The following is a 25,831-nucleotide window of genomic DNA, read 5'->3' on the forward strand; positions in this document are numbered from 1 at the left end:
GGCCCCCATGTCTTACAAAAAACTCCCCTTACTGGCCACAGCAGGGGAGTGGAGAGGCTCCTGGAGAAGACAGCAGAGGCTGCGTCCCAGCAGCGTGGTGGTCAGGGGTGTGGCCTACACTGTTTGAATTTCCATTCTTGAGTCCCAGCGCCACTCCTTAGTGTGACTAACCTCAGGCCAGGTGTTAGCTTTTCCGAGCCTCAATTTCCTCATCTGTAAAAACGCAAGTACTCAGGTTGGATATAGTGGCTCACGCCTGTAATCCCAGCACTTTGGGAGGCCGAGGCGGGCAGATCACTTAAGGTCAGGAGTTTGAGACTAGCCTGGGCAATGTGGAGAAACCCCATTTCTACTAAAAATACAAAAATTAGCCAGGCATGGTGACATGCACCTGTAATCCCAGCTAATCTCAGCTGAGGGGAGAATCGCTTGAACCTGAGGAGGCGGAGGCTGCAGTGAGCTAAGATTGAGCCACTGCACTACAGCCTGGGCAACATAGTGAGATGCCATCTCAGAAAAAAAAAAAAATCTCTATCTATATATATATAGCAGTACCAAATGCTGTTTGTGGGTAAGATATAAAGCCACTGTTACAACAATGCAAGACACACAGTGAGTGCCAGGTCCAGATCGGCTGCTTCGATCACCTGGGAAGTTTCAGCTTAACGCAGGCAAGTGGGGCTTCTGGGCGACGTCTGTGTCCCTACTGCCACTGTGCACAGGATTCCGGAGACCAGCAAATGGCCCCTTCATCTTGTTTTTGTTTTTTCCCTTGTTGGAAAAGGCAGACTGGAATCCTTCTTTGTGTAACCTTGTGGTCTAAACTCCCCCTGCCATCCTGGTGGATTTCCTTGGCATTTCTGATTTTTGTTCTTGGCACGATTTGGTGAACTAGGTATCTGACCGCACAGAGATGTGTGTGTGTGAGTGTACGAGTGAAAGCACACAAGAATGAAAATGCTGACTTTTTTCCTACTCTCACCTTAAACTCTCGTTCTGCCAAATTCAAAAATATCCCAGAATTACAGCACCGTAGTTTTACAAGATCCACCATCTTTCCCCACGTGCATCACTCTGGCATCACTGTCTGTGCTTCAGCGTCCAGAGCCCAACCCTTCAGGGCCACGAGGGTGGACCCGAGCCTGCAAGTCACGTCTGGCCAGGGTGCTGACCGGTAGTGTGTCTGTGTTTCAGGCTGAGCAGCAAGTCTCTGCTGACGTCAGATGACTATGAGCTGGGAGCAGGGATACGGAAGAGACACAAAGGGCCCGAGGAGGAACACGATGCCCTCATTGGAATGGGAAAAGCCAGGGGGAGGAGCCAGACTTGGGATGAACATGAGGCCTCGTCTGACTTCATAAGTCAGGTCAGTAACCCAGTCTTCCAGGTGTGTGAGATCTTGGTATGGGTATGTTATTAGTTTATGCTTCCTGGCCAGGCGAGGTGGCTCCTGCCCGTAATCCCAGCACTTCAGGAGGCCGAGGCGGGCGGATCACAAAGTCAGAAGATCGAGACCATCCTGGCTAACACGGTGAAATCCCATCTCTACTAAAAAATACAAAAAATTAGCCAGGCATGGTGGCATGTGTCTGTAGTCCAAGCTACTTGGGAGTCTGAGGCAGGAGAATCACTTGATCCTGGGAGGCAGAGGTTTCAGTGAGCCAAGGTGGCACCACTGCACTCTGGCCTGGGTGACAGAGGGAGACTCTGTCTCCAAGAAAAAAAAAAAAGTTCACACTTCCTTTGCAGGCCCCTTGTTCCTGTACAGAAACCTTAGGAATGGTTGTCTTAGTGCCAGAATGACTCTTCTCCAATTTTCTTTATTGCACAGAGGGGGAAGTTATGGCCCAGAGGTCAGAAGTAACACAGCCTCAGAGACGGGAGGCCTAAAAGCTATCTCCCTCTGTGTGCTGCATGACCCTTTGCTAAAGCTGAGCAGAGACATAGGTTCTTGACCAAATAATGCAATTGCTCTGTTAACAGTGTAATTGTTTAATGAGCAGCTTTGCCATTCTGTAGTTCTGAGAAACAAGGGCTTGGTGCCATGGTAATTTCCTCTCTGAACTCTCCAGGGGTAATGGGCTGAGAGCCAACTCCTTGATTCTTATTTCTGCAGAGCATTGAAATCATCCATTTAAGGTGCTTTTTGTAAATACAATATACCTTGTCATCCCTCCCCATAAAGCCCAGTGCAAAGGGGTAATTTTTTTTTTTTTTTTTTGAGACAGAGTCTCACTATGTCATCCGGGCTGGAGTGCAGTGGCGCGATCTTGGTTCACTGCAACCTCCACCTCCAGGGTTCAAGTGGTTCTCCTGTCTCAGCCTCCCGAGTAGCTGGGATTACAGGCACCCGCCATCACGTCGGGCTAAATTTTTGTATTTTTAGTAGAGATGGGGTTTCACCAGGTTGGCCAGGCTGGCCTCGAACTCCTGACCACAGGTGATCCACCCACCTTGGCTTCCCTAAGTGCTGGGATGACAGGTGTGAGCCACCATGCCTGACCCTCTCTTTCGAGCTCAGCCACGTGTTTATAGCCGGGTGATCTGCAGTGAGCTATGATCATGCCACTGCACTCTAGGCTGGGTGACACAGCAGCAAGACCTTTTCTCTGAAAAAATTATTTTAAAAAGAGGCTAGGCTGTAATCCCAGCACTTTGGAGGCTGAGGGGGGTGGACCACAAGGTCAAGAGATGGAGACCATCCTGGCCAACATGGTAAAACCCTGTCTCTACTAAAATACAGAAATCAGCTGGGCATGGTGGTGGGTGTCTGTAGTCCCAGCTGCTCGGGAGGCTGAGGCAAGAGAATCGCCTGAACCTGGAAGGCGGAGGCTGCAGTGAGACAAGATCGCACCACTACACTCCAGCCTGGCAACAGAGCAAGATTTCATCTCAACAGCAACAAAAAGAAAATAGAAAATGTTCAAGCGTGGGGCATTAATGGCTTTGAAACTGCATGTTTCACTTCAGCAAATGACTATAGTTGACGATCGACATGCAGGCAGGAATTTAATCTGTGAAATCTCTAATCGTTCTTTCTGCTTCAGGCATCCAAGGAATACTTGAGGCTTTTTTTTTTTTGGCAGCTTTCGGCCCCTTTAGTTGGACGGGCTGGTTTGGACTGTGCAGTAGTCTTTGTCAGCTGCCGTAGGTGGTAGAGAGAGGCAGATCAGCTGTGCAGGTTTTTGATCTTGATTTCTTTCCTCCTCCCTGAATCCAGCTGCCTTCTCCAGGCCATCGGCAGTACCGCTTGCTTGAAGTGCTTCCTTAGGAGGCACCAGGCAGTGCCGTGGAGAGCCAGTGCCAGCGATAAATGTAACCACAGCAGCAGCTATTTAATAAGTGGTTACCTTGTACCAGGCACTGTGATCGCTGCATACCTTATCTTGAGTTCATCTTCAGAAGCACCTTGGGATGCCCAGACATAAATATCCCCATTTTATAGAGTGTAAACATTGAAGCTGGTCAGTCGTGGTGGCTCATACCTGGAATCCCAACACTTTTGAGTGTGGCTTGAGCTCTTTGGGAGAATGGCTTGAGCTCAAAAGTTTTGAGACCAGGCCAGGCAACATGGTGAAACCCCGTCTCTAGAAAAATAATTTTAAAATGAGCCAGGGGTGGTAGCGCACACCTGTATTCCCAGCTACCAGAGAAGCTGAGGTGGGAGGATCACAGAGCCCAGAGGTTGAGGCTGCAGTGGGCTGTGATTGCACTACTACGCTCCAGCCTGGGTGACAGAGCAAGACCCTGTCTTAAAAAAAAAAAAAATTGGCTGGGGGCTCATGGCTGTAATCCCAGCACTTTGGGAGGCCGAAGTGGATGGATCACTTGAGGTCACAAGTTAGAGACCAGCCTGGCCAACATGGTGAAACCCTGTCTCTACTAAAAAACCACAAAAATTAGGGGGGTGTGGTGGTGCCCATCTGTAGTCCCAGCTACTCGGGAGGCTGAGGCAGGAGAATTACTTGGATCTGGGAGGCAGAGATTGCAGTGAGCTGAGATTGTGCTACTGCACCCCAGCCTGGGTGACAGAGTGAGACTCAGTCTCCAAAAATTAAATAAATAAATAAATAAAAGATTGAAGCTGGCTGGGTGCGGTGGCTAATGCCTGTAATCCCAGCACTTTGGGAGGCTGAGGCGGGTGGATCACGAGGTCAACAGATCAAGACCATCCTGGCCAACATGGTGAAACCCTGTCTCTACTAAAAATACAAAAATTAGTCGGGCATGGTGGCACGTGCCTGTAGTCCTAGCTACTTGGGAGGCTGAGGCAGGAGAAGCGCTGGCACCCAGGAGGCGGAGGTTGCAGTGAGGCGAGATTGCACCACTGCACTCCAGCCTGGTAACAGAGCGAGACTCTGTCTCAAAAAAAAAAAAATAGAGATTGAAGCTAAGAGGAGTTAAATCACAGGCAGGGGAAGGACTGGAGTCCGGACTGGGCAGAGTACGTGTACTGAATCCCAGGACCCTGTTTTGCCAAATGTTTTAACCCACGACCCAACTTCCCTCTCCAGCTAAAGATTAAGAAGAAGAAGATGGCCAGCGACCAGGAGCAGTTGGCAAGCAAGCTCGACAAGGCCCTCTCCCTCACCAAGCAGGACAAGTTGAAGTCGCCCTTCAAGTTTTCGGACAGTACTGGGGGGAAATCGAAAACTGGCGGGGGCTGCGGCAGGTACTTGACTCCTTACGACAGCCTGCTGGGCAAGGACAGGAAGGCGCTGGCCAAGGGCCTTGGCCTGTCTCTGAAATCCTCCAGAGAAGGTAAACACAAAAGGGCCGCCAAAGCCAGGAAGATGGAGGCGGGGTTTAAGGCCAGAGGTCAGCCCAAATCGGCCCATTCCCCGTTCGCCTCGGAAGTGAGCAGCTACTCTTACAGTAAGTAGCGGATGCCACGCCGCCTCTGGTCCGCTGCTTCTCTCCTTTTCTCCCCTCTTCTTTCCATCTTCCTCCTCCCTTCTTTCTGCCTGGGGCGCACTAAGGTGCTTGGGTTTTGCATGGCCTCCAAGCCGGAAGTGGGAGGGAGGCCACCTGAAGCGCATATGCCTGTGATTGGCGGGCGTGATGCTGGGCAGGTGCCTGTGATTGGTGGGCGCCCGTGATTGGCGGTTGGAAGCCAAAATCCGCCTGCCCTCACTTGCCCGCGGTCCGCTTGCTTACCCGACACCTTGCGCGCCACAGAGTTTATGGCTGTTTGACCTAGAGAGGCCGGGAGCTCCTAGAGGTTACCGGACTCCCCTACCCGCAGACCGCGCGCGTTCCTGTGTGGACCGTAGCCTTGTCGCAAAGTGTTGACGGAATCGGCGTTTATGGAGCGGGCAACAGTGCTGGGCTCTGGTTGCAGGGCTTCACTGGCGCTATGGTGTCTGTGGCATCTCTGACAGCAGATACCCCCATGTTGTTGCTTGGTATGCTAAGACCCAGTAGCCAGAGAGGAGTGTGGGCGCTGGGGTGCGGAGAGGTGACTCGGGGTTAAACCCGGTTCAGCCTGACCCACCATCCACTGGAATCTGCTGCCACCATGACCGTGTCCCACATCTGCTCTGTCCGCTGCGGTAGCCACAAAACATGCATGTCTATTGAGTTTTTTTATTTTTATTTTTTTATTCAGAGTCTCGCTCTTTGCCCAGGTTGGAGTGTAGTGGCATGATCTTGGCTAACTGCAACTACCGCCTCCTGGGTTCAAGCGATTTTTCTGTCTTTGCCTCCCAAGTAGCTGGGACCACAGGCATGTGCCACCCCACCCAGGTGTTTTTGTGTTTTTTATCAGAGACGGGTTTTCGCCTTGTTGGCCAGGCTGATCTCGAACTCCTGAATTCAGGTGATCCACCTGCCTTGGCCTCCCAAAGTGCTGAGATGACAGGCTGTGCCACCGTGCCCTGTGTTTTTTGAAACAGGGTCTCTCCCTGTCCCCCAGGCTGAAGTGCAGTGGGGCCATCACAGCTCACTGCAGCCTCGAGCTCCCGGGCTTAAGCTGTCATCCTACCTCAGCCTCCCAAGTAGCTGGGACTAAGTGTGCACCACCGTACCTGGCTAATTTTTAAATTTTTTGTAGAGACAGAGTCTTGCTGTGTTTCCCAGGCTGGTGCCCAAGCTCCTGGGCTCAAGCAATCCTCCTCTCTCAGCCTCCTATCTGGGACTACAGCTGTGCACCACTACGTGCAGCTAATTTATTTTTATTTTTGCAGAGATGGGGTCTCCCTGTGTTTTCCAGGCTAGTCTGGAACTCCTGGCCTTAAACAATCCGCCCACTTTAGCCTTCGGAATAGCTAGGACTGTGGGTGCACACCACTACACCCAGCTAATCTAGTTTTACTTTTATAGAGGCTGAGTCTTGCTATGTTGCCCATGCTGGTCTTAAACACCTGGGCTTAAGAGATCCTGCCGCCTCAGCCTCCCAAAGTGTTGGAATTACAGGCGTGAGCTACCTTTCCCAGCTGCTATTGAGCTTTTGAAATGGAGCGGTCCCGGTGGGACTGAGGAATGGAGTTTTATTTCATTTAACTAGAGACTGCTGGATTGGAGTGTCCTCAGGGTCATGGCCTCTTGTGGCCCAGAGCCTGCTGCCTGGCAGGTAGTGGGTGCTCGCTCAGTATTTGTGGACAGAACACCTCATGACCAGGGTGATCAGGTGCTAAGTTTGTGGTTGCTGCAGGGATGCCAGGAGGAGCTTCTTGGGTTCTGACCCATGCCAGTGTCTGGTGTTTGTTTGGGCATCCCCAGGCCCTGGGGCGGGGAGGGCTTTTATTTTGGCAACTGCCTGGTTCTGTGTGTCTGGAGCTTTTCATTGGCCCTGGCTGGTTCATGGGTGGAGAAGGGGGAGTTTGAATGTCAAGTGCAAAAAGTGGACACGTTTACTGATACAATAAAGCGTGTTTTCTTAAGGAAAGGAAATAAAAAAGTGTTTATGGACTCGGAGTTAAAGTATCGTCACCTGCTTTACAGGGTTGTTGGGGGCCTTAAGTGAGCTCACGTGAGCAGAGAGCGGAACGTGGCACCTGGCACGGAATTAAGCTGCTGTTTTTTTTTTTTTGGAGTGCATGTGTTTTGTCTGCCCTGGGCTAGTAGGTCACCAGGACCAATGCTCCCCATGGATGTGGGTGAAGCAGCTGGCTTGTGCCTTCTGTGCTGAGGACATGTGACAGTGTTGTGGCTTCCTTGCCTCTCTGATTGGGATGGGTGTGATCAGAGCAGCACAGCCCAGGCTCCTGGCCATTGTGTGGGCACCAGCAGAGAGGGATGGTGCCAGAGACTCTTCACTATGAAAGGGAAGGGAAGAGCTTTCTTTTGCTCTCTTAATCTCTGCTCATTTTGGAAACGTGATGTGGGTTCAGGGAAGTGGCGGGTAGATTGCTGTTCCTTTGATCTTCTGAGGGAGTGGGGTCTGTGGATGCGGTCTGGCTGGTAGCTGGAAGAATTCCCCCTTCCCCCATTTTCAGGTGGACGTGGATGGGGTGGAGCTAGAGGTCAGAGATGAGCTCTGTCCCTGAGGTCTCTGGGGTGCTCTGAGCTGGTGTGTTCACTCTTGCGCATGTGAGGGAGTGTTCATTTTATTTTTTGAGACAGAATTTTGCTCTTTTTGCCCAGACTGGAGTGCAGTGGCGTGATCTCAGCTCACTGTGATCCCCCACCTCCCAGGTTCAAGTAATTATCCTGCCTCAGCCTCCTAAGCAGCTGGGGTTACAGGTGTCCACCCCCATGCCCAGCTTTTTGATTTTTAGTAGAGACAGAGTTTCACTACATTGGCCAGGCTAGTCTCAAACTCCTGACCTCAGGTGATCCGCCCGCCTTGGCCTCCCAAAGTACTGGGATTACTGGCAGCCTGGGAATGGTCAAATGGACAGCCTCACTCCATTGTCCCTTTGTTGAAAACTCTACTCACCCGGGGGAGAGAAACAGACTCATGTTGCAGTGAGGAAGTCAGTGGGCCTGGCTCCAACTAGATGATGGCTATGGGATGCACCTGGCTCTGCAGTACGCTCCTCTGTTTATTTTTTATAATCTGCTTTTCTGCGCTTCCGGTCAGTGAGAGTGCGGGGTCACAAGGAGGTAGGGGTGTGTCCAGCAGGGAGGTGGCTGAGATGGACAGAGGTTGAAGTGAGAACGGTGCCCTCTTGCTTTTTCGGCTTGGGTTGTAGGGGTGAGTGGCCTTTGTTTTTTTGTTTTTGAGATGATGTCTTGCTGTGTTGCCCAGGCTGGAGTGTAATGGTGCAATCTCGGCTCATTGCAACCTCTACCTCCTGGGATCAAGCGATCCTTCCACCTCAGCCCCCCAAGTAGCTGGGATTACAGACACTGGCTACCACAATACAATACAAATAGGAAATACAACAATTTTTGTATTTTTTTAAAAAATAGAGACAGGGTTTCGCCATGTTGGCCACGTTGATCTCGAACACTTGGCCTCATGTGATCTGCCCACCTCAGCCTCCCAAAGTTCTGGGATTACAGATGCGTGCTACCGCGCCTGGCCTCCCTCTGGGTGCTTGTAGGAGGCCAAGTTGGTTGTTACCCACTGGCCTCTCCAGCCTGGGACGCAGCCTTGGGAGGGACAGATTGGAGCATATATGAGAGAGTACGCTTTGGCTGGTAGGTGGGCAGGGGCTATAGTAGCCTGGCGGGTCTGGACCTTGTACCCCGGAATTGCTGGGCCATCCTGAAATAGGGGTCTTGGTGGAGTGAAAGCGTAGGTGTTGTCGGGAGCAGCCAGAATAACACCCGCCGCACGCGCGTATGTGGTTTCTTTTGGACTCGGAGGTGGCAGGTACTGCCAGAGCTGTAGCTGTGTTGGTTCACGTTCCCCAAGTTTGGAGTGAATTTCAGCAGGTCAGGGGATTAGTCTCTGGCTCTGGAACCCGTGTCTTCCCATCTTGCTCAGCAGCCCAATATGAAAAACATCAAAATGGCATGAGCATGGTGGGGGCTGGAGCAATGCCTACCTGACAGGCTCCGCTCCCAAAGCCGGCTGGTCATCTCCCCAAAAGATTTGAAGACTCTTGGCTTCCATCTCACAGTGAGGTCAGAGAGTTCAGGGAAGCCAGCAGTGGTGTGCCAGCAAACCAGCTCATAGAGAGAAGGGCAAGGGGGCCAGGCGCGGTGGCTCCCGCCTGTAATCCCAGCACTAGCACTCTGGGAAGCTGAGGTGGGTGGACCACAAGGTCAGGAGTTCAAGACCAGACTGACCAACACGGCGAAACCCTGCCTCTCCTAAAAAATACAAAAATTAGCTGGGTGCAGTGGCACATGCCTGCTGTCCCAGCTACTCGGAAGGCTGAGTCAGGAGAATCACTTGAACCCAGGAGGTGGAGGTTGGAGTGAGCTGAGATCACACCACTGCACTCCAGCCTGGACTCCAGAGTGAGACTCCATCTCAAAATTTAAAAAAAAGGAAGGGCAAGGCAACCTCTCGCGGTCACAGCATTTGCCCATTTCCACTCACCATGGCCTGTTTCGTGCTGCCATTGGGAGGCCGCTGCGGGGCATTGGGAAGAGAATGCACGGCTCTCATGAGCCCTTCCCCTCCTGGCTCAGGCCGTTCCTCTGCGGTTGTCGCCCTTGGGCCGTCGCAATCCCATGGAACAGGCAGTGATTAGGGGACAGCCATTCCTGAGCATGGGGCTCCTGTCATCCACTGGTGCCTGGAAAGGCTGGAGTGACTGGTAGGTGAGGCTGGCAGCGTCAGTCTAGGAAGGGCCAGGGTCCAGCACTTGGAAGATGCCATGTGATGCCCGAGGCACCCAGGGCAGAGGAGAGTCCTGGCCTGGGAGGGGAGCTGGTGATGTTGAGCACGGCTTTCCCACAGCCGCCTACCAGGCATTTGGACCTGTTTGTTCTGGCACCTTCCAGTGTGTTCTCAGAACCATTAAAACCAATAAAATGAAGCCACCAGCTCCCACTGCCCTGTGACTTATCTTTATTAAAAACTACTTTGACTGCAGATACGGACTCAGAGGAAGACGAAGAATTCCTGAAGGACGAGTGGCCCGCCCAAGGCCCCTCCAGCTCCAAACTGACGCCTTCCCTCCTGTGTGGCATGGTGGCAAAGAACAGCAAGGCGGCTGGAGGCCCCAAGCTGACCAAGAGGGGCCTGGCAGCCCCCCGGACTCTGAAACCCAAGCCGGCCACCAGCAGGAAGCAGCCGTTCTGTTTGCTGCTTCGAGAGGCCGAGGCGCGGTCCTCCTTCAGCGACTCTTCGGAGGAATCGTTTGACCAAGGTTACTAGCTCCAAACACAAAATACCTTCCGTGTTTCCTAGCGAGAGAGTGAGTGCGAGTGAGCGAGAGGGAAGCGAGTGGGCGCGCGGGAGAGATGGTGGGTGAGGAGGCCCGCGCAGATGGCCGCAGGAAGGCTGCCATCTGGGTTTTTGGCAGCGTAGCCTGCTGTATCAGCCGAATGATTTTTATTTTTGCTTTTATTTGGACTGTATCATTGTGATAATCTCACCGGCTAGCTCTTTTGGAGCTGTTACGTGGACCGCTTTGAGTCTGCATTTTTCTCCACTTTCCCTCCTCTCTGCCCTCCTCCCCCTAGCCCAAGATCCTCCCTCTCCACCCCGGACCCCTGCACTCACCTTTTCTGCCCACCCAGAGATCCCAGGCTTGGGTCGGGCTCTCTTTGGGCATGGCCCGGTGGAGGCTTCCCGAGGAACATTTTGTAAATGGAATTCTGTCGTGTGGGCGTGTGACTTGATGTTTGTACCGCGATTTTGGTAATACCAAGCTTTATTAAACATATCGAGTTCATTTTTAACTAAACCTGTGTGCCTTGTCTCTCTTGCTGTGTCCTTACTAGACATTAGGTTGACGCTTCCCTCTCATTTTGTTTCTCCCCCACCTCCTCCCCTCCCTCCTCCCCACCCAGAAGGAGTAGGGACGGGACTTGCCGCCTGCCGCTTGCCTGTGTTATTCAAATATCCCTGGTAGCAATTGGCATCCATTTCATTTTTCAGGTTTAAAACCAAGTGCCTTCACCTCCCAGCATCATCATGTTTTTTTAGTTGCTTGTTTGTCTTTTATTTTCTTAAAGCTCTATCCTTACTCGCCAGTGGTTAAAAAGTACTATTTATAAATGCTTGTCTTCTCATGCGTATTTCTGTTTTGAAGGGTGTGTAGGCAGCGCAGGGCCAAATGCCTTTGACACCCCGGTCTCTGTCATTCAATACGAAAGTGGCTTGGTTGCCGCATGGAGGGATGGAGCGCCGTGCTCTGTTTGGAGAGAGACGGGCCTGGTCCCAGCCCTGGGTCCTCAGCCACCTCAATTCTCAAAAGAGAGTTTGCTGGGGCCCTGAGGCCCCGTTGGCCCTGCCCTCTCCAATACCATAATTGTGCTACTGGGGTTAGGAACCTCTAAGCCTTTCAGGCCCTTCAACCAGAAATGTCCCAAGAAAGGAAGCAAGTGAATCTCTGGCCTTTTTTCCTTGCCCTGGTTTTAGGATTTGGCTTCAGGCTAATTCCCCCTAGGGCCAGCCGAGGGGATCCCCCAGGCCCTGGGTAGCCACACCTGGATGTCAGCTGCTCTCCAAGGAAGACCTGGGGGTGTCTTGGTGACCCCGGGCCTGAGCTGGCTCGGGGACCCCAGGACCAGAATGCTGCCCCCACCCTGTTTTTCCAGCCCTGCTCTGGAATTCCTGGTCTACCCTGCCTCCCCTCTCAGAACTCCCCTCCAAATTGGCAGAGATCCACTCGGGTGACCAGGAGGTGGTATGATGGCGAGTATGATGCCCCGGGGGTCAAGTATGGTGCCCCAGGGCTCATGTTCCCCAGGGCTGCTGTCCCTCGGAGCGAACGCTGAGAGGCCCCTGACCCCTGCCCGGGCTGTCCATGGATGAGTCGGGTTAGTTTACAATCCCCTTCTCCCTCCCCGACCTCCTCCCTCTCCCCTATCTCGGCTGGATCCTGTGCCCCGGCCCTCACACCCCTTAAAGCCAGGATTCCTGGTTATAAGTTTTTGAGCCCTTCTGCCCCAGCTCAGACCCCACAGAGAAGCAGGCAGCCCCCCAGGCCTCTTAGGAAGGCGCTACGGGTTGGATGCCGCAGTGCCAAATGTACAGGGCCAAGATAGGGGAGGGCAGGGGGTCGAGGGGAGGCGGGGGAGGCCCAGGCTCCTCGGTGCCCCCCTCCACCCCCACTGTGTCCACCATTGAACAGGTCTTGAAAGGGATATTTGGGTAATAGGGCCTCGCTGACCTGGTACTAAACTCCGTAACTGGCTTGGCTTTTCTGGTGTGTCTGCTTCTTCCAGCAGCCCGACCATACCTCCACCCTTGACCCTCCCCATGACGCTTTGAATGTCTGTTTTGGTCTCTTGCATTGCTCTCACGCTGCACTCTGGACGCAAAGCGAAGGCTGGGAGTAGGGCAGACGGCGCAGCGGGTCACTGAGCTTGGGTGCGAGCCTGGCTCGTTGCTCCGTAGGTAGGCAAAACGCTTTTCTTTCTGTCTCCCGTACACCTCCCCTCCTCGGGGTTCGCCCCCACCGGGTCTGGCAGCCGCAGATCGCTCTGGCATTTACCACCAACCTGTCACCGCCAACCCCATGTCCTGAGCCAAGATCTTTTTTTGTTATTGTTTTTTTTCTTTAAATAAAAAACCAAAAATGAGTTTTTCTGTATTTCCTTGGGTTTCTTTGATGGGACATTTTTCCTCCTCCCTGTCCCCCGCCCTTGGCAAGCAAGCTCTGTGGCCTCAGGTGCAGACAACTCCAGAAAGGTTTTCTTGGTCTTCAGAGCCCCTCTGCTCCCCAGCCCATTGCGGACCTGTGTGCACCGGCCCCCCCCCCCCCACCCGCCGTGGGAACAGCTGGTGTGGCCTTGTCAATCACGCAGGGAGCCGGGAGAGTCTCCCATACTGAGGTGTGGGCATTGGGCTGCTCCCGGCTTTCTGCGCTCTGGCGTGGAGGTGGGTGTCCAGAAACCCAGAGCTTGCCCTCCCCCCACGGCCCCTGCTGCTTGAGAATTCCTCTGGATGGGAAAGGTTTCTGGAGTCTGCGCACCTCAGCAGCTAGAAGGGAAGATCCCCGGCCCCACTGTTTAACCCCACAACCCCACCGCCCAGCCAGTCCCCCACCCACCACCCTGCTCAAATTGGCCCACCCCAGGGAGACCCAATGTGGGGGACCCAGGCGCTGTCAAAAGTCTGCCTACACTTAGCCTGCTTTGCCGCTGTGGCCCACTGGGGCGGAGACAGAGCCATGTGACTCCCGCAATGTGAATGATCGCAAGTGTGCACTGCCTGCCTGCCTGCCCCCGCCTGCCCCGCTGGCCTCTCCAGCCTGCTTCATCCATCGCTTGGGGGCCAGTCTCCTCTCTCACCCTCTTAACAAACCTCCTCCCTCTCCCTCTGGCTCTTCCCTCCCTCCCTCCACCCCTCTGCGGATTCCTCAGACTCATCATCGTTAGGCCTTCCTCTCGGAGGTAGCCCAGCAGAAATCCGGGCTCCCTCCAATACATGGGTAGACAGCAGAACCTCTGCCCTCATTGGCACCCCTGGGGCCGCCACTTTTGGCCACAAATTGCCTAAACAAGCAGGCGGCTTGAGGCGTTGGCAGGAGACCGTGGAGTTGGCTGTCCATCTTCCCCATCTGTCTCCCTGAGCCTAGACTGCTCCTCAGCCTGGAGAGAGAGGGTCTGGCACTCATCTCTTCTTACTGGAAGGGGCCATCTTCCAGCCCTGTGGCCCCCAGAGTCACCTTCCCGGTCTCAGCACTCTGGCCCACAAGGCAGACAGGTGCCCCTGTCACCTGCTCATGGGTGACACTTTGGATGTGGCATCTCAGGGCAGAGTTGGCTCTCTGATGCCTCCCACCTGCCTGTCCTCAGCATAGGTCAGCCCTGGTGTCTCCCTGAGAAGATCGGAAGGAATTCTCTGCCTCAAGACAGCCTCTTTTTTTGGTGGGGGGTTTGGTTTGTGTGCAGGGAGCCTCTTGTCTGCCAGCTACCCTGGCCCTGAGAGCCTGGGCTGGGCTCCCGGGGGCTGCAGACCCTGAGGCCAGCAGGGCTGGTTACTGGATGAAGCTTGTCTTAAGTCACCAACCAGAGAGACAGGCTGGGGCTTCTTTATTTTTTTTAAGTTTTTATTATCATTTGAGACGGAGTCTCGCTCTGTCGCCCAGGCTGGAGTGCAGTGGTGCAATCTCGGCTCACTGTAACCTCTGCCTCCTGGGTTCAAGCGATTCTCCTGGCTCAGCCTCCCAAGTAGCTGGGATTACAGGTGTGCACCAACACGCCTGGCTATTTTTTGTATTTTTAGTAGAGACAGGGTTTCACCATGTTGCCCTGCCTGGTCTCTAACTCCTGACTTCAAGCGATTCACCCGCTTCAGCCTCCCAAAGTACTGGGATTACAGGCATGAGCCACCACAGCGGCCTATTTATTTTTGAGACAGGGTCTCGCTCCGTCACCCAAGCTGGAGTGCAGTGGTGCCAGCGTAACTGACTGCAGCCTCGGACTCCTGAGTTCAAGCCATCCTCCTGCTTCTGCCTCCGGAGTTGCCAAACTGCAGGCGTGCCTGGCTAATTAAAAAAATTTTTTTTGTAGAGACAAGGTTTGCTCTGTTGCCCAGGCTGGTCTCAAACTCCTAACCTCAAGAGATCCTCCTGCCTTGGCCTCTCAAAGTGCTGGGATTACAGGAGTGAGCCACCTTGCCTGGCCCTGGGGCTTCTTTAGGTAGTCACCAGCTCTGAGTTTGAGCCTTCTCTTACGCTGCCTGAGTGCTTAACCCCTTTGGGCTTCGGTCTACCCCTGCCCTTCCTGGGCATCCCATGAGTGAAGAGTCGCAGCCAGCTGTAGCCTGGGTACGGGACAGCACAGTTTCTCCCTGCAAGTCACAGGGGTGGCCCTGTTTCTGTTTGATCGTCTTTAAGCCTACAGATCACTTTCTCCTCCCTGCAAATGATTCTCTTTGGATCCTGCCCTTGGCTGAGCCAATGGGCTGGGAGGGTCACCCTTTGCTGCAGGTGAGAAAATAGAGGCTCAGAGAGGGTGGGGGACTTGCCCAGCCTCCCCAGAATGGGGGAGTTGCTACGAGGCAACTTAATCTTTTTAAATTAAATTTAAAAAAAATTAGACATGGGACACTCTGTTGCCCAAGCTGGTCTGGAGCTCCTGGGCTTGAGTGATCTTTCTGCCTTGGCCTTCCAGAGTATTGGGATTACAGGCATGAGCCACCGTGCCCGGCTAGGAGTCAACTTAGTTTTATTTTTTTTGAGACTGAATCTCACTCTTGTTGCCCAGGCTAGAGTGCAGTGGTGTGATCTTGGCTCACTGCAACCTCCACCTTCCGGGTTCAAGTGATTCCAGGAATCAACTTTAGGCTCCAGATCCCTTCTGAGGGCTGAAACCATGGGGGCCCCCTGGCCCCCAGGAAGAGCCCAGACTCCACCTTCTCCTGCCACCAGCCCCCAGGACTTAGCTGGCGAAGCTGCCGTGGGCACCTGTGCCTGCAACCCCTGGCCTGAGCCCCCAGGGCCCTCTTCCCCATCACCTCCCTCCGCCTCCTCTGTCCTTCTCCTCTCCTGCCTCTGTGTTGTGTGTTGGGGCGTGTGTGCGTGTGGCCGTGGAGAGAGCTGTCTCCAGTCCTTGTCCGTGTGTCTGGCCCCTGCCACAGCTCAGGTGCATGTCGGTGCCCTTCACAGCAGTCCACCCTGACACCCAAGGCTGCTGCCCACCTCCGGGCTGTCTGGGATGCCCGCATTGGGCTCAGCTGGCCGGGGGCATTGGGTCATTGGGTGGGGAAAACCCATGGGCTGAGTCTGCATCCACCCCCGATGGCCCCCTGGTGAGGACTAAGGGGCTAGGCTGGAGCCCAGAGGCCACTCCAGGCCGGGGAGTGGGGGCAGTGGGGGGTGGCCCTGGCCGAGGCCAAGGCTCTGACTCGGTCCTTGTTTTCTGCACGCCAGATGAGAGCTCGGAGGAGGAAGACGAGGAGGAGCTGGAGGAGGAGGACGAGGCCAGCGGCGGTGGCTATAGACTGGGTGCCCGGGAGCGGGCCCTGTCACCGGGTCTGGAGGAGAGCGGGCTGGGCCTGCTGGCACGCTTTGCTGCCAGCGCCCTCCCCAGCCCCACGGTGGGCCCGTCCCTGTCTGTGGTACAGCTGGAGGCCAAGCAGAAGGCCCGGAAGAAAGAGGAGCGGCAGAGCCTGCTGGGTGAGTGGCGGCAAGCAGGCTGTGGGGGGTGGATGCCATCGTCCCATGCCGCAGGTGAGGAAACTGAGGCTCAGAGAGATGCATGTGCAGAGCTGGGAATGGGCAGAACCCCAGCCTCAAATGGGCCAGCCCTGTCCTGAGCAGGGATGCAGGTGAGAGAGGCCCCAGCCTGCCATCTCCAAGGAGGGGGACTCCTCGCCTTGCAAAGGGCGGCCTCCTTCAGTCTCATGCTCCCAACAAACACGGCCTTGTGTTGGGCTTTTAGGGGGCTGCGGGAGCTCCATGGAGGCCCCCAACCCAGCCTGGGGTTCAGGGGGCCACTCCAGGTTGGTGACACCCAGTCTGGCCCGTGAGAGAGACCGGAGTGCTGGCTGAGACACAGGTGCAGGGGAGGGAACAGCCACTCTGCAGTAGGAAGAAGAGAGTGTCTTGTTCAGGGTTTCACGGGATGGTAGGGATGCAGTCTGTGGCATGAGAGACTAGGTGGGTCAGGCCTCGTGCAGCCTGGGCTTGGGCCTGGAGGAGGCAGGTGGGGTGGGCAGGTTCCATGCTTTCTTTGACTTGCTCGCAATCCAGATGGGTAAACCGAAGCAGCAGGCACTCGCACTTGGGCAGGCAGCTGGTGCTTACACCAGCTGATCATATCCCAGTGTCAGGGGCCCGCCTTCTTGGGAGCCTCTCCTGGGCCCTCCCAGTTCTCACCAGGCTGAGTGCCCTCACGTGGACACAGCCCACCTGCAGCTGGGGTTGGTGCTGGAGGTGGAGATGGTCCTGCATGTGTTTAGTCTGTGAGTTCCCCTGGCCCCAACAGGGGAGGGTCCTTCTGACCCTCAGGCATCCTTTTCTGAGCCACAGTGGGGGTAGGCATGAGGCCCTCCTGGGACGGGCTGGAACAGGAAAACAGTCATTGCTGCCCCTGAAGGCCCCCCGCCAGCTGCCCCTGGCTTCATGCTCTCTGTAGGTTCACAGAGCAAAGCCTCACCCCTAACCTCCTGTGTCTCCTGGAACCCCCATTTCTGGCACCCATGCCAGGCTTCAGGGTCTGCCTATCCCCTCCTCCCTCTTACTCCCACGCCCTGCCATTGTTTGCTGGGTTTCAGGCCTGGTTCTCCTGGAAAGAGGCACTGGAGACCCCTACAAGGTTACCTGTTCTTAGGTACTCTTCACACAGAAGCAGCTGGAGGGCGTCTTCGGAGTGCACATTTGGCCAAGCCGCTCTTCTGCCCAGAACCTCCAAATGGCTTCCCACTGCCCTCTGATTAGTGCTACCTGTCTGACCCTCCACCATCAGGCTATGACTGCTTGGACAACATTATCCTGTCCACAGTCCCTAAATGCACCAGCCAGGCTAGTACCCTCAGGCTGTGTCTACAGCCCCAAATATCCATTTCACCCAAACCAGCCAAGGTATTAGCATAGGACTAAATTATTCCCTTATTATACATCGAGTGTCTGGAGGATCTGTAGTGATGTCTCTTTTTTCATTGCTGATACAGATTATTTTTTCTTACTCTGTTTCTTGGTCATTCTGGCTAGACATGATCGGTTTCATTGGTTTCTACTGTTTTGTTATTTTCTTCCTTCTCATTATTTTGGGTACACAAGCATGTCTTGGAGATACTGCAGGATTGCTTCCAAACCATAAGGCAAATACCACAGTAAAGCAAGTCACATGAATGCTTTGGTTTCCCAGTGCATACAAAAGTTAGGTTTACACTATACTATTGTCTATTAAGTATATAATCTACTAGGTTTGAAAAAACAGTGTACATACCTTAATTAAAAAGTAGATTCTTGGCTGTGCATGGTGGCTCACACCTATAATCACAGCACTTTAAGAGGCCAAGACGGCCTGAGTGCAGTAGTTCTAGACCAGCCTGGGCAACAGGGTGAGACCCCATCTCTACAAAAAAAACAACAGAAAAATTAGGCAGGCATAGAGGCACGCGCCTGTGGTGGCATAGAGACACACGCCCAGCTACTTAGGAGGCTGATGGAAGAGGATTGCTTGAGCTTGGGAGGTCAAGGCTTCAGTGAGCTGAGATTACGCCACTGCACTCAAGCCTTGGTGACAGAGTGAGACCCTGTCTCAAAAATAAAAGACAAAAAGCATATGTTTACACCATCTTGTCATCTGTTAAGTGTGCAACAGCATTATGTCTTTCTGTTGTTTTGAGACAGAGTCTCACTTTGTTGCCTAGGCTGGAGTGCAGTGGTGTGATCTCGGCTCACCCCAATCTCTGCCTCCTGGGTTCAAGTTATTCTCTTGCCTCAGCCTCCCGAGTAGCTGGGATTACAAACACACACCACCACGCGCGTCAAATTTTTGTATTTTTAGTAGAGACGGGGTTTTACCATGTTGGCCAGGCTGGTCTCGAATTCCAGACCTCAGGTGATCCACCCACCTTGGCCTCCCAAAGTGCTGGGATTGCAGGCGTGAGCCACTGTGCCTGGCCATAATAGCATTCATTATGTCTAAGAAAACATTGTGCATACCTTAATTTTAAAATGGTTTATTGCTGAAAAGGCTGACAATCATCTGAGCCTTTAGTGAGCTGTAATCTTTTTGCTGGTGGAGGGTCTTACCTTGATGTTGATGGCTGCTGACTGATTGGGGGGTGGCTGCTGAAGGTTGGGGTGCTGTGGCAATTTCTTAAAATAAGACAACAGTGAAGTTTGCCACATCGATGGACTCTTTCTTTCAAGAAAGATTTCTCCGTAACATGCCATACTGTTTGGTAGCGTGTTATCTGCAGAACTTCTTTCAGAGTTGGAGGCTGTCCTCTTAAACCCTGCTGCTGCTTTATCAGCTAAGCTTATGCAATATTCTAAATCCTTTGTCATTTCAACAGTATTCACAGCATCTTCACCAGGAGTAGAGGCCATCTCAGGAAACCACTTTCTTTGTTCCTCCATAAAAAGCAGCTCCTCATCTTTTCAAATTTATCATGACATTGCAGCAATACAGTCCCATCTTCAGGCTCCACTCTAACTCACGTTCTCTAGCTGTTTCCACCACATCTGCAGTGACTTCCGGCAGTGAAGTCTTGCACCTTTCAAAGTTGTCCGCTAGGGTTGGAACCCACTTTTTTTTCTTTTGAGATGGAGTCTTGCTTTGTCTCCCAGGCTGGAGTGCAGTGGTTTGATATTGGCTCACTACAACCTCTGCCTCCCCGGTTCAAGCGGTTCTCCTGCCTCAGCCTCCCAAATAGCTAGGTAGGACTGCAGGCACGCACCACCACACCTGGCTTATTTTTGTATTTTTAGCAGAGACGGGGTTTCACCATGTTGGCCAGGATGGTCTCGATCTCCTGATCTCGTTATAGCATTATGCTTGCCTTAGCCTTCCAAAGTGCTGGGATTACAGGCATGAGCCACCGTGTCCAGCCCGGAATCAACCTCTTTAAAATCCTGTTCATGTGGATATTTTGACCTCCTCCCATGAATCACAAGTGTTCTCAATGGCATCAAGCATAGTGAATTATTATTATTATTATTATTATTATTATTTTCTCTTTTTTTTGAGACACAGTCTCGCTCAGGTGCCAGGTTGGAGTGCAGTGGTATGATCTTGGCTCACTGCAACCTCCTCCTCCCAGGTTCAAGCAATTCTCCTGCCTCAGCCTCCTGGGTAGCTGGGACTACAGACACATGCCACCATGCCCAGCTAATTTTTTTGTATTTTTAGTAGAGACGAGGTTTCACCATGTTGGCCAGGATGGTCTCGATCTCTTGACCTCGTTATCCGCCCTCCTCGGCCTCCCAAAGTGCTGGGATTACAGGCTTGAGCCACCACGCCCAGCTATTATTATTTATTTGAGACAGAGTCTTGCTCCGTTGCCCAGGCTGGAGTGCAGTGGTTCAATCTCGGCTCACTGCAACCTCCACCTTCCCAGTTTAAGCAATTCTCCTTCCTCAGCCTCCTGGGTAGCTGGGACTACAGGCACCCACCACCATACCCGGCTAATTTTTATATTTTTAGTAGAGATGGGGTTTTGCCATGTTGGCCAGGCTGGTCTCGAACTCCTGACCTCAGGTGATCCACCTGCCTCGGCCTCCCAGAGTGCTGGGATTGCAGGCATGAGCCACTGTGCCCGGCATAGTTTAATTTTTATTTATTTATTTAGAGATCCACCTGCGTTGGCCTCCGAAAGTGCTGGGATTACAGGTGTGAGCCATTGTACCTGGCCTCAAAAGTGAATTCTTTCCAGAAGGTTTTCCATTTAGTTTGCCCAGATGCATAAGAGGAATCATCATCCGTGGTAGCTATAGCTTTACGAATTATTCCTTAAATAATGAGACTTGAAAGTCAAAATTACTCGAGTTAATTTTTTTATAAGGTAAGAAAATGATGAAAGAATACAAAAAAAGTCAGAATTACTCTTTGATCCATGGGCTGCAGAACGGGCACTGTGCTAGCAGGCATGAAACCGACATTCATCTTGTACATCTCCCTCAGAGCTCTTGGGTGACAAGGAACATTGTCAATGAGCAGTAATATTTTGAAAGGAATCTTTTTTCCTGTACAATAAGTCTCAACAGAGAGCTCGAAATACTCAGTAAATCATGCTGTGAACTGAGGTGTTATCAAGGCTTTGTTGTTGTATTTTCTGTGTGTCTGTGTATAAGACAGAGTTTCGCTCTTGTCACCCAGGCTGAAGTCATGTGGCTTGATCTCTGCTCACTGCAACCTCTGCCTCCTGGGTTCAAGTGATTCTCCTGCCTCAGCCTCCCAAGTAGCTGGGATTACAGGCGTGCACCCCCACACCTGGCTGATTTTTGGGTTTTAGTAGAGACAGCGTTTCACCATGTTGGCCAGGCTGGTCTCGAATTCCTGACCTCAGGTATTCCACCCACCTCGAGCTTCCTAAGTGCTGGGATCATAGGTGTGAGCCACTGCGCCTGGCCTGTTGTCCCATTGATAGAGCACTGACAGAGGACATTTAGCATCATTCTTGAGCCCCTGGGGTTTTTAGGATGGTCAATGAGCATTGGCTTCAACTTAAAGTCCCCAGCTGCATTAGCCCCTAACAGGAGAGTCAGCCTGTCCTGTGAAGCTTTGAAGCCAGGCCTTGACTTCTCCTCTCTAGCTATGAAAGCCTTAGATGGCATTGTCTTCCAGCAGAAGGCTGTTTTATCCATTTTGCAAATCCATTAGTTGGTGTAGCCACTTTAACCAATGCCCCTAGCTGGATCTTCTGGAGAACTTGCTGCATCAGCACTGGCTGCTTATTCTTGCTTTTTTTTTTTTTTTTTTTTTTTGAGTCAGAGTCTTGCTCTGTTGCCCAGGCTGGGGTGCAATGACATGGTCTCTGCTCACTGCAACTTCTGACTCCTGGGTTCAAGCAATTCTCCTACTTCAGTCTCCCGAGTAGCTGGGATTACACGTGACTGCCACCACCCCCAGCTAATTTTTTGTATCTTTTTTTTTTTTTTTTGTAAAGATGGGGTTTCACCATGTTGTTCAGGCTGGTCTTGAACTCCCGACCTCAGGTGATCCGCCCGCCTTGGCCTCCAAAGTGCTTGGATTACAGGCATGAGCCACCGTGCCTGGCCCTTTTCGTATCTTTAGTGGAGATGGGGTTTTACCATTTTAGTCAGGCCCGTCTTGAATTCCTGACCTTGTGATCCTCCTGCCTCGGCCTCCCAAAATGCTGGGATTACAGGCGTGAGCCACTGTGCCCAGCTATCCTTGCATTTTTATGTTATGGAGATGGCTTAGATGGAATCTCGTTCTGTTGCCCAGACTGGAGTGCAGTGATGCAATCTTGGCTCACTGCAACTTCTGCATCCTGGGTTCAAGTGATTCTCCTGTCTCAGCCTCCTGAGTAGCTGGAACTACAGGCGCCTGCCACCATGCCTGGCTGATTTTTGTATTTTGTTAGTAGAGATGGGGTTTTGCCATGTTGGCCAGGCTGGTCTCAAACTCCTGACCTCAAGTGATTCACCTGCTTTGGCCTCCCAAAGTGCTGGGATTATAGGCGTGAGCAACCACGCCTGGCCAATAACTTCTTTCCTTGCATCTCATGAGCCATTCTCTGTTGGCTTCAAACTTTCCTTTTGGAGTTTCTCACCTCTTTGAGCCTTCACAGAATTGAACAGAGTTGCAGCCTTGCCCCGGATTAGGATTTGGCTTGGCTTAAAGGAATGTTGGGGCTGGTTTGATCTTCTCTCCAGACCACTTAAACTTTCTCCATGTCAGCAGTAAGCCTGTTTCACTTTCTTATCACACGTGTATCCATCAGAGCACTTGAAATTTCTTTCAAGAACTTTTTCTTTGCTTTCACAGCCTGGCTAACTGTTGGGCACAAGAGGCCTTGATTTCAGGCTATCTTGGTTTTTGACCGGCTTCCGCCCGCCTCACTAAGTTTAATTATTTCTATCTTTCGATTTAAAGTGAGAGACACGTGACTCTTTATTTCACTCGAACACACTTAGAGGCCGTTGTAGGATATTAACTGACCTGATTTCAGTATTGTTATGCTTTAGGGAATAGGGAGGCCCAAGGAGAGGGAGAGAGATGAGGAAGGCCACTTGGCAGAGCAGTCAACACACCCTTTTTTTTTTCTTGCTATATAAAAAACACACGGCTGGGCGTGGTGGCTCATGCCTGTAATCCCAGCAGTTTGGGAGGCCAAGGTGGGTGGATCACTTGAGGTCAAGAGTTCAAGATCACCCTGGCCAACACAGTGAAACCTTGTCTCTACTAAAAACACAAAAATTAACCAGGCTTGGTGGTACATGCCTATAATCTCAGCTATTTGGGAAGGTGAGGCAGGAGAATTGCTTGAGCAGTGAACAGAGATTGGGCCACTGCACTGCACTCCAGCCTGGGTGACAAGAGTGAGACTCTGTCTCAAAAAGAAAGAAAGAAAAAAAGAACAACACACACATTGGCCAGGCATGGTGGCTCATGCCCGTAATCCCAGCACTTTCGGAGGCTGAAGCAGATGGACCATCAGAGGTCAGGAATTTGAGACTGGCCTGGCCAACCTGTTGAAACTCCATCTGTACTAAAAATACAAAAATTGACCGGGGGTGCTTGTGGGGACCTGTAATCTCAGCTACTTGGGAAGCTGAGGCACGAGAATCGCTTGAACCTGGGAGGCAGAGGTTGCAATGAGCCGAGACTGTACCACTGCAGTCCAGCCTGAGCAACAGAGTGAGACTCCATCTCAAAAAAAAAAAAAAGAAACACATTTGTCAGTGAAGTTTCCATCTTATATGGGCACTGGTCATGGAGCCCCAAAACAATTACAATTTTTTGTAAATAAGAGGTCTTACTCTGTTGCCCAGGCTGGTCTCAAACTCCTGACCTCAAGTGATCTTCTCTCCTTGGCCTCCCAAAGTGCTGGGATTACAGGCGTGAGCTACCACCCTCGGCCCCTTTTATCATTTTAGAATGTTCTTCTTTGTTGCTGGTAACAATTTTTGTCTTAAAAACTATTCTGTTTGTTACGAGTATAGCCGTTGCAGCTCTCTTGGTTACGGTTTGCATGGTACACCTTTTTCATGCTTTGCCTTTCAATTTATTAGTGTCTTTGTCATTAGTTTTTTGTCTAAGTTTTGATTCTCCTTTGCCGCCTTTTAAACACATTTATTAGAATATGTTTAAGAATTCCATTTTAATTTTCCTGTTAGTTTTCTCAGTATCATTTTGTCATTTTTAAAAATAGAAAATAAAGATAATATATATTCCTAACTTTTTACATCCTCTTATAATGTGTTTTTTTCCACATCAAATACAGAAGTCTTGCAACTTCCTATAAGCTCCTATCATCTCTCAAATTTACGTTATACGTAATACTTCTTCGCATGGTGTCAACCCCCTGAAGACAGTGTTATAAACTTAGTTTTAATCATTTAAATGGCTTGTCAGGAAATTAAGAGGAAAAATGAAAAAAGTGTTTTGTATTTATTCAGATATTTATTATTTCTGTTGCTTTTCAGTCTCTTCTGAGTATTCCAGTTTTCCTGCAGTTTCAGCCCAAAGAAGTTCATTTAGCAGTTTTGCCTTGTAGAGCTGCTGGTAATGAATTTTCTTAGTGTTTTTTTGTTTTTGTTTTTGTTTTTGTTTTCAGACGGAGTCTCACTCTGTCACCCAGGCGGGAGTGCAATGGTGCAGTCTCGGCTCACTGCAACCTCTGCGTTCTGGGTTCAAGTGATTCTCCTGCCTCAGCCTTCCGAGTAGTTGGGATTGCAGGCATGAGCCATCATGCCTGATCTCTTTGTGTTGTTTTACCTGAAAATATGTCTATTTCACCTTCACTCTTGAGTGATTTTTTTTGGATATAGAATTTTTGGTTGACAGTTTTTTTTTTTTCTTTGAGCACTCAAAAGATATTCTATCTTCTGGCCTCTGGTTTCTGATGAGAAGTTAGCCATTAATCAAATGATTGTTCTGGAAGTGATAGGTTACATTTTTCTTGTTGTTCTGGGGGTTTGTGTTTATCTTCATCAGCTGTTTGACTGTGGCATGCCTTGTGTTTGTTTTGCTTGGTGTTCATCTGACACCTTACATCTGCAAGTTTCTGTTTGTCATCAAATTTGGGAAGATTTCAGCTATTGAGGAAAGACTTGCAGAAATCTTCATGCATTTTTCTTCTTTTTTTTTCTGTTTAACATACATTTGATCATTTGTTATCTGACAGGTCTCTGAGGCTGGTTCCGCTGCATCCAAACTCTCACTTACTTTTCTCTTAATCATATCCATGGATATTTTATTTCTGAAATTGTTCTTCTCAGTTTTATGATTTATTTGTGTTGTTTGAGATAGGGTCTTACTCTGTCACCCAGGCTGGAATGCAGTAGCACAATCGTGGCTCACTGAAGCCTCAACCTCCTGGCCTCAGGTGATCCTCCCAGCTTTGTCTCCGGAGTAGCTGGGACCACAGGTGCATGCCATGATGCCTGGCTAATTATTGTATTTTTTGTAGAGACAGCATCTTACTATGTTGCCTAGGCTGGTCTTGAACTCCTGACCTCAAGGGATCCTCCCGCCTTAGCCTCCCAAAGTTCTGGGATTACAGGTGTGAGCCACCTTACCTAGCCAGTTCTATACTTACAGTTGGTTCATTTGGCTCTTTTCTGTTTCTTCTTTACTAGTCCTTCCTATTTGGTGAAATTTTCATGTATTGAAAACAGGTTTTGTTTCAGCTCTTTGAGGATTTCAGAATCCTTGACTGTTCGTTCCAACATCTGGTTCATCTCAGGATCAGGTTTAGTTGGTTTTCTTTTCTCTCTAGAATGTAATGCACTTTCTTGGTTCTTATTTGTCTAGTAATTTTTTTTTTTTTTGAAACAAGAGTCTTGCTCTGTCACCCAGGCTGGAGTGCAGTGGTGCTATCTCTGCTCACTGCAGCCTCCACCTCCTGGGTTCAAGTGATTCTTGTGCCTCAACCTCCCAAGTAGTTAGGATTACAGGCACCCACTACCACGCCCAGATAATTTTTATGTTTTTAGTAGAGATGGGGTTTCGCCATGTTGGCCAGGCTGGTCTCGAACTCCTGACCTCAAGTGATCTGCCCACCTTGGTCCTCCAAAGTGCTGGGATTACAGGTGTGAGCCACATGCCTGGTCTTGTCTAGTAATTTTGGATTGTATTTTGGGCATTGTGGGGCTGAGATTGTGGAAAGGCAGAAAGCCTTTCTTTTTTCTTTCTTTTTTTTTTTCAGTGAGTATTATCCCTTTTAGGA

General features: G+C 51.2%; 1 protein-coding gene across 1 annotated transcript in view; it reads left to right on the top strand.

The window, feature by feature from the left end:
* The window catches only part of TNRC18 (trinucleotide repeat containing 18), a 109,803-nt gene that overhangs the window by 57,295 nt on the left and 26,677 nt on the right, over positions 1 to 25,831 (top strand). Inside the window, exons 14-17 of the mRNA XM_021675973.2 lie at positions 1,195 to 1,366; positions 4,515 to 4,875; positions 9,936 to 10,211; positions 15,891 to 16,136. Coding sequence (XP_021531648.2) covers positions 1,195 to 1,366; positions 4,515 to 4,875; positions 9,936 to 10,211; positions 15,891 to 16,136 — 1,055 coding nt within the window. The remainder of the gene's footprint in view (positions 1 to 1,194; positions 1,367 to 4,514; positions 4,876 to 9,935; positions 10,212 to 15,890; positions 16,137 to 25,831) is intronic.

Source organism: Aotus nancymaae, unplaced genomic scaffold, assembly GCF_030222135.1.
Source record: "Aotus nancymaae isolate 86718 unplaced genomic scaffold, 86718_ANA_hifiasm-v0.15.2.pri h1tg000015l_0, whole genome shotgun sequence".
Classification (NCBI taxonomy): Eukaryota; Metazoa; Chordata; class Mammalia; order Primates; family Aotidae; genus Aotus; species Aotus nancymaae.